General features: G+C 44.0%; 2 protein-coding genes across 3 annotated transcripts in view; one reads left to right on the plus strand and one right to left on the minus strand.

The window, feature by feature from the left end:
* The window catches only part of Dars2 (aspartyl-tRNA synthetase 2, mitochondrial), a 30,576-nt gene extending 28,280 nt beyond the window's left edge, over nucleotides 1–2,296 (minus strand). The window contains exons 1-2 of the mRNA XM_021164974.2: nucleotides 1,632–2,296; nucleotides 731–830 (exon numbers count right to left, since the gene is read on the minus strand). Coding sequence (XP_021020633.1) covers nucleotides 731–830; nucleotides 1,632–1,755 — 224 coding nt within the window. The 5' untranslated portion in view covers nucleotides 1,756–2,296. The remainder of the gene's footprint in view (nucleotides 1–730; nucleotides 831–1,631) is intronic.
* A 117-nt stretch (nucleotides 2,297–2,413) lies between these two features.
* Cenpl (centromere protein L) overlaps nucleotides 2,414–8,327 on the plus strand; it is a 17,979-nt gene continuing 12,065 nt past the window's right edge. For both annotated transcript variants that reach the window (XR_003837834.1, XM_021163163.1), the window contains exons 1-2: nucleotides 2,414–2,986; nucleotides 6,274–6,447. Coding sequence is in view for 1 of the 2 variants with exons in the window: in XM_021163163.1 (XP_021018822.1) it covers nucleotides 6,277–6,447 (171 nt within the window). In the remaining variant the exon portion in view is untranslated. The remainder of the gene's footprint in view (nucleotides 2,987–6,273; nucleotides 6,448–8,327) is intronic.

The following is an 8,327-nucleotide window of genomic DNA, read 5'->3' on the forward strand; positions in this document are numbered from 1 at the left end:
CAAGATTCTTGCTGGGCGTGGTGGCGCATGTCTTTAATCCCAGCACTTGGGAGGCAGAGGCAGGTGGATTTCTGAGTTCCAGGACAGACAAGGCTATACAAAAAAACCCTGTTTTAAAAAAAAAAAAAAACCAAAAAAAAAAAAAAAAGAACAAGATTCTTATCAAGACAATTAATGTTTGCATCCAGCATGCTGAACACTCTAAGAGCCAAGGTAGCTTCTTTCATGTGACAAACATCAACCCGCATTTTGAACTTCTTTAGAGAGTTAATATGCTGGTATGCTTCAGAACAGAAGAGGGGAGCAATAAGAAACACAGCAATGAATGGGCTTTGAGCCTAAGGGATGGCTGCTCCCGTTTTAAGCTTTTTTGACTTACATTTTGAATGAAGTAAACTTGTTCTCCTACGCTTCTGCAGCTTCACAGCTGCCTCACAGAATCCTAGTCTATTCCCACTTACTGCTTCTGAGAGCTTTGTAAACTCAGCTCAGGATTCTTTCAGTCTTCCGGTGGGTCATGTTTTATTATTATTCCCTTTAACCGATATTAGTACTTACTGGGAATAACGCTATTAAGACTGTTTCAAAACAAAACAGAACGGAAAAGGCAGTGACTTCCGAGAAATTACAAAAGTGGCAAATACTCTCTGCATGGATAAAAACTAGCGAAGGTTGGAATTGTTTGGGAAAACGACCTCTATGTATTCCTGAACCATTTTGTTCAGTTTACCTGCGGTACTGAATCCATCCACACAGAGTGACTTCTTGGCCTAAGTGGGACGAACGCAACTCTCCGCATGTGTTGGTCCGAGCAACAAAGCTACTGAATTCTTTAAGAAGAGAAGGAAAAATCACTTTAAAAAGGCATTAGTAAGAATTTCTTTAAAAATACTCTCCATGATATATCAGCTCTTTCAGGTGAATGGGTGAGGTTAATAAAAATTTTAAATTTGTGTGTGTGTGTTTAATGTGTGCGTACCCACAGGTATGTGGACTCACATGGCACGGTGCCCCTGTGGAAGTCAGAGGACAACTTGTCGGATTCTGTTCTCTTCTTCCATTCACAATGTGAGTTTTGGGAGTCAACTCTGGTACTCAGGCTTAGCAGGAAGTGCCTGAAGCCACTGAGCCATCTTGCAGGCCTGATGTGGTTTATAAAATAGCCTAGATTATACAATATCCCTATTGTGTTTACCTGCACAAGTGTCAAGGTCCAAGCAAATAACTGCCCCAAAGGAAAATTTTGCCTTCTGTTTAGAAATCTAAACCTTGTACATGACCTAGCACTTGAAGGGCCATAAAATGGTAGCTGTCCATTTTGCTAAGCGACATATAATTTTAGAAATTACCTGCTTGACAGTGCAGTTAGTATTTAACTTTAGTACAAGTATAGTTTATAACAATCATTTGTACATCAATAAACTATTAAAAGTGTGGAAAAGATTTTAATCAAATTATTAGTTTTTCTATTAATGGTATACACTACACAGACTATCTACCTTTTTAATAATCGGGGGTGGGGGAACCTTGATTATAACTAATCAAGAGAATGAATGACCTGGTGTTAAAATATAGTTAGGATCGGGGAAACAAGCTGTCAAAAACAGGCGGAAGCTCGTAGCTGCCTTCACCTGGAATTCTTTGTGAACTCAACGCCAGATTTCTGGAAAAAGAACCCCAGATTGGCCGCATGGTCTTCCCGATGGGTCTGGATAAACCCCTGCATAGACGACTTAACCAAGAACCAAGATACATGTTGAAGTCCCGGGATCCGGAAAGACAATCACGAATCCCACGCTGCAGGTGTGGTGGTGCTCAAAACTCGGTTTTCGGAATTCCAGGGAACCCTTAAAATTCTAGTTCCCACGCAAATGCATCCAGACCCTGCTCCGCAGAACGTTCAAGTATCTACAAAGTAGATTGACCTGCAAGGTCTCTAGAACCCTTGGGTGAGTGGGTAGGGGAAAACCTTTGCTTCCTTCAGTGCATCAGTTCCCACTTTAATTAAACAAGGCTGAGCCCCGAAGATGCCAAAAGAGCCTCAACAGCAGCGCTAGCGTCAGAGCGCCCCAGCCGGAAGGCCGGCCACCAGGCGCGCGTCCTCCCTTTATTCCCACGTTCCTCGAAGGTGACCAGGGCATAAGCAGAAACATAAGGAGGTACAGCCTCGTGTTTCAACTTTCCCAAACCTGGCGGCCCATTTTGGATTTTCCTGAAAGGTGAAGGCGAGCAAATCCAAACAGCTCTGAGGTTCAAACCCAGACACAAACCACATCCACAAGCCAGTCCCTCGGACGCCCGGCGAGCGCCAAAGTTACGCAAGGATTTTGGCCAATCAGGACGAGGGCGCCTCCGCCATGTTTATTGTGGGCGGAAGTATGCGGGAAAGTTTCGCACCGGTTGGAAAACGGAAGAGCAACGCGGCGCAATAGGGAATTGGGAATTTGAGGCTATTGATTGAAGCCGCCAAGCCTTGCCCTCAGTTAAAATGGCGGCTTCAGTTGCTTTCAGTTACGTGAAATGGGAGGGCCACAGGCGAGACTTTCCGCGTCGGCCGCAGGGCAAGTCGGGAAATGATTTTAAACTGGAGGGCGTGGCGTGTGTGGAAAAGCGCCTTGACGAGCGGAACTTTCAAGTCTACCTTTGATCCCGGGGTCTTTGGGAACTCCCTATCTTTCGTGGGCCGGCGCCAGCTTCCGAAGAGCGAGGATCACAGAGCCGGGCTGCTTGGGAAGCTGAGCTGTCGTCTCTCCCGGGGGAAGTCGCAGGTCTTGCTCGCGCCTGAGGGAAGCTAGGTTCACTCCAGGGCTCCTGATGTCTCTTCTGAACTCACCGGGGATTGCTTCGGTTCTCTCTTAAGCAGTCATTTTGGCCACTTTCTTCTTAAAAAACCAAAACCTTTCGTCTCGACGTAGTCTTGGAGCCAGACTTGAAGGATGATTCGTGAATCCGGAGTGGATGACAGTGTCTTTACGACATAGTTTTGGTAAGAGCTTTTGGGTCCTCGACTGACCGTGTACTGCATTTCTTTCTGTTGTGTGACTGTTGTCTTTGCAGTGCTTTTGTGTATTTACGATGGGTGCAAACGGAAGCGTTAGTCAATGTGAGCGTTAGTATGGGAGCAGTGGGTTGACTTTTGTGGCAATATTGCAGTGACTAACTCAGGGACTTTCTTCATGGACTAGCCACAGAAAAACTACTGAGTTTTAGTTGTGTGTTAGGAACTGAGTACAAGAGAATTTGATGAGAGATCTAGTTCTGTGGATACTAGAAAGCGGCTGATAGGGACCCTTTGCCACAGGCATAAGAGTCAAAGGAGGTGAAGACTTGAGAAATCCGTAGAACCTTTCCCTCCAGTCACCTGGCAACATAGCAGCGTACTTACTAATAGGGTCGTTTGAGGAGTGAACAGTAGTACCAGATGTGTCCCAGTACTAGGGAGGCTGAGGCAAGAGAATTGCCCTGAGTTCTAGGCCAACCTGGGCTACACAGAGAGACTGTCACTCGATATAAACAAAACATCCCCAAACAAAAGAATATTTGTTAAAGGCTTAATCTTTGTTAAGTGCTTACAAACATGCCTGAAAAGTAATATATACTTAGCAGTTATTGTACTAGTTAGCCTACTTTAAAGAAAAATTGTGTATAAACAGAACTGATGAAGACTCCTATCTAAATAGCAAACAAGTGGGGAGAAGAATGGGAGGAGGTGGTGGCAGCGGGAAGATGCTGCCTTTTGAAGTAAAGTTCAATTGATGGAAGATTTTTAACAGAGGGGTTCGGTTAAGTGGGACCTGCATGGCTGTTATGGACAAGAACAATTTGTAAAGTCAAAAATAATAAAGACTAGGAGTTCTCCTGCCAAACCCAATACTGCTCTGATGAGAAGGCCAAGGGTGTCTCTAAAGATAGAGATGTCTTCCAGAAGTTGGCCTGGGACCTCCACAGGCATAAGAGTCAAAGGAGCTTTTCCTGGTAGCAGCAGCCCCAGTTCTTGGTTCCTCCTGACCCACATTGAAGGTCCCTCTGTAAGTCCTGGAAGCAGGCAGGACAGGAGGTGGGACTCTTAATCCAAACCACCTGAAAGCAACGAGAAAGGACAAGACAGGGAGGGCCATTACTCTAAATCCACTGAGGTGCACGTTAGTGGGAGACTCACCAGGAGTGTGGCCAAGGCTCACATCATGGGAATACTTTATGCCTGTGGGAAAATGAAGAAATGCTTATTTAAATGTTGCATCCCTGTCTGTGGTGCTTTTTATTTGATTTGATTTGATTTTTTAAGACTTCTGTGTGTGTCCGTGTACTGTGGTGTGCGGCGTGGGTGCAGTGGTCAGAGGACAAGTTGCAGGAGTCAGTTCTCTCCTACTGTACGGATTCCAGGATTTGAACTCAGGTTGTCTAACTTGAGTTTTGAGAATCCAGATAAAGCTAAGAAGGTGCCAAAGCAGGAGGAGTTAATGACAAGAGATGACTGCCACCCTCCTGTGGCACACTACTCCTGCGGAGGAGAAATGGCCACGCCCCCTGAGGTGTGTGTGTGTGAGTGTGAGTGAGAGAGAGAGAGAGAGAGAGAGAGAGCGCTTGCTTTCCAGGAACCACTCCATTGTCAGTTCCATCAAATCCATTGACAGTTAGTGGAGGCATTTCCTCTGCAGGTTATGTTCTGGTTACAGGATGTTGCTGGTCTGGGGTTGTGTCTATAAAGATGCCTTCCAGTTTTCAGACTAGAAATCTCATATCTTTCTGGCTACTGGGATTGTATTTTTTTTTTTAATTGTTATATGTAAGTACACTGTAGCTGTCTTCAGACACACCAGAAGAGGATGCCAGATCTCATTACGGATGGTTGTGAGCCACCATGTGGTGCTGGGATTTGAACTCAGGACCTTTGGAAGAGCAATCAGTGCTCTTAACCGCCGAGCCATCTCACCAACCCTGGCGACTGGGATTGTTAAATGGCAAAGCCAGCAGGGGTGAGCAGTGCCCCAGCCCAGGAGCATGGTTTTCTTTTTCCCTGGGGATCTGAGGCCAGTGTAGTGACTGGTCATTCTGTTGCTATTGCTTTGCAGCCTCCTTCATGAAAGGGGTGTTTGAGAACAGGACCAGGAAGTGGGAGGAAAGTGGACCTAGAGCCCACAAAGATGCTCTGGATTAGACTCTGGAGACCAGCATCAGAGTGCAGACCTAACTTTATTGTTTATTACATAAGTTTATTTAGCTAATTACGGTTCATTTATGTATTCAGGAGCAAATTGGGATGCAACCTGCATTAAGCCAAATCTGACTACCCTGTCCATGAGCGTGTCTGTGAGTCTGTAGAGGAGGGGCCAGTCCTTCCACCCCCCATCCCCATGGAGATTTCTGTGAAGACAGGGGAAGTAGCCACTGTCCTGGCCTGGGGTCCTTTGTGTTGTCTCTCCTGTGTGCAGGGGTGGTGTCAGATCATACACTGTGTACAGGAGATCTGGACTCTTTAAGGAGTTTCAGAAGCTTGTGGTGCCTCACCCCCCTTCCCATTTCTTCCTCCACCAGGTTTATCTCCACATCTCCTACGGGGGGGGGGGGGGCTGTGATGTAACAGCCTTTGCTCCCTTGTTAGAGTCTTCCAACCTCCAGGGACCCTGGAAGAGAGCTATCCACCCACCATATCAGTTGTCATAAATGGTCTGTCTTTCCATGTATTCACTTAAAGCCATTTCATGTCTTTCTTCAGTTTTAGAATTTGGTAAAGCCATATTAGAGACAGCTCTTTAAGGTTATTGTGGAGCCCCTGCTGTGCTCAGCCTTCATGGTGGTCTCGAAAGTCTCCTTTGTAATGTGCATATTACATTATTTGACTTATTCTAGAGTTCATACTGAAAGGTTTCTTGTATTGATATTTCTCTTCACAGTAAGAGAATAGTGGCTAAGACAAGAAAGGAGGATGATGTAGAAAAGGTGGGGAGTAGAAAGGAGAGAGAGCAAGAATGTGCATGTAAGAGAACAATGTGCATGAATTATCTTTTTATATATATATATTTTTTTCTTCTTGTTCCGGCCTCTCTATCTCCGGCCCAAAGATTTATTTATTTATTGTATGTAAGTAAATGGTAGCTGTTTTCAGACACACCAGAAGAGGGCGTTAGATCTCATTACGGATGGTTGTGAGCCACCATCAGGACCTCTGGAAGAGCAGTCAGTGCTCTTAACTGCTGAGCCGTCTCTCCAGTCCCCTGACATTTTAGTGATTAGAGTTCTAGTTACTTTTTTTTTTTTTTTTTTTAAATGCAGACCATGGATTCCTGTGATTTCCGAGGACTGACTTCTAGACGAAGGACCTCAAATCTTAAGAACTACTTTGTAGGTGCCACCCCTCTTCAGAAACGACTGGAATTGGTCAGGAGGCAGAATTCAGATTTTCCCAGTCCATCTCGAAGGAAAATTCCCCAGTGTTCACAGTTGCAGGTATAGTTTGTGTTATTTTTAACAAAATCTCAATCATTTGATTTATCAGTGAAGACTGGGGAGCCAGATGCTGGGGTGAAAGCCTGCTAGCTCAGAGAGGCAGAGAAAGCACCCAGCTGACCCTTCCTCCACAGCCAGTGTCCCAAAAGCAACCAATTCTCGATGCTGTCTCAAAGATCCCTCAAACGCATTGTCTCTCCCTTCTATTTCCTGTGTCTCTGTCTTCCAACTTCCTTGTACTCTCTGTGGTTCTTTCTGATGCTCACTCCCTGTCACCTCGATGTTTGTTCTGCCTCTTGACCTATGGTTAACTCTATTTTAATCCTGTTTACAATAACCAGCAAGCTCTTGGATCAAAGGTATGTGCTAGGTCTGAGCCATTTCATAACTAGAAACAGTTTGTCCTAATAAACAAGGCAATCTCAGGGTTCACAGTGTGATTAGATATCCTGCAACACCTTCAAGCTAGTCAGTGATGGAGAATATATAAACAAGAATATATCAACTTATATAACTAATACGTTTAGTATCTTAATCTCTCAGTTAATAGATAAATGAGGAATAGCTAAGTAAATAATTTAACTTTAACCAAAATATCTTTTGTTCTAGTTTCCTTTAATCCACATCATCTACTGCTGAACTATGTTCCCAATCTGGGAGACTTTATTTATTTCCTTATTCATTCCTTCTTTCTCCTGAGAACTGCGATGACATGTGTGCACCCATGTGATTTCCATGTGTATAGTGTTTTGCCTGCATGTATGTATGTATACCACATGTGTGCCTAAGGAGCTCAGATGAGGAATTCCCTAGAATTGGTGTGACATGATTGTGAACCATCACGTGAATGCTGAGATCCAGACCCTGGTCCTCTGCCGTTTCTCCACACCCTACAAGATATTTTACATAAAGATAGAAATGTCTAGTTTGGTGCTTTTTATCTTTATAATTTTCCTGTAGATTTAATAAGAAAAAGTATGCAACCATTTCACTGACTGCTGTAGCTATAACAAATATTGTTCTCAAATCACACACACACACACACACACACACACACACACACACACACCTTTGTTCTAAATGATAGCAGGAGCTGTGAGACCGTGTCAGAAAATGTGGACTTTAGAAGTTCCTCAGGAGGAAGCCAGGAGCTTTTCGACAGTACTTTTATGCTGTTCTTAACCCTTTAGCTAATGAATAAATGAGGGCTAGTACAGTTAATTCATTTTAATACTGTTATGGAGCCAATACAAGTAAAGCTTGCTTGGTTTTTTTTGTTTGTTTGTTTGTTTGTTTGTTTTTGTTTTTCTGTTTGTTTACTTTTACTTTCGTTTCTTTGAGACAGAATGTTCCTATACAAGCCTGCTAGCTTAGAACTCACTGTGTAGACTGGGCCAGTTGGGCCTTGCACTTGTGGGCGGTCTCTGTCTGCCTCAGGAGAGCTGGGGTTACAGTCGTATATCACCATGCCTGGCTCACATTTGTCTTTTAAATTAATTTTTTAAGTGAACATACAAAATGACTGGTTTCCCTGTGGCATGTTCACATGTGTGTCATACTTCCTTGTTTTCTCTGCGACCTGATCCTGTCCCTCCCAAATGGTTTTCCTTTCTGCTTTCACCTTATTACCCTACTTTATGATCTCTTCCTTCTGCTCACGCTCCCTTTCTGTTTTCATGACCACATACACATATACACACATCTAAGTTCTGAATATTAGAGAAAACATAGGTACTTGTCTGGCTTACTTGACCTAACATCTAAGAGTATCCATTTTCTTGAAAATGTCATGGTTTCAAGTTTTTTTTTACAGCTTAAGAAAAATTCTATTGTATATTCCTATCATCCTCCTTCCCTCCCTCCCTCCCTCCCTCCCTCCC

Source organism: Mus caroli, chromosome 1, assembly GCF_900094665.2.
Source record: "Mus caroli chromosome 1, CAROLI_EIJ_v1.1, whole genome shotgun sequence".
NCBI classification, from domain to species: Eukaryota; Metazoa; Chordata; class Mammalia; order Rodentia; family Muridae; genus Mus; species Mus caroli.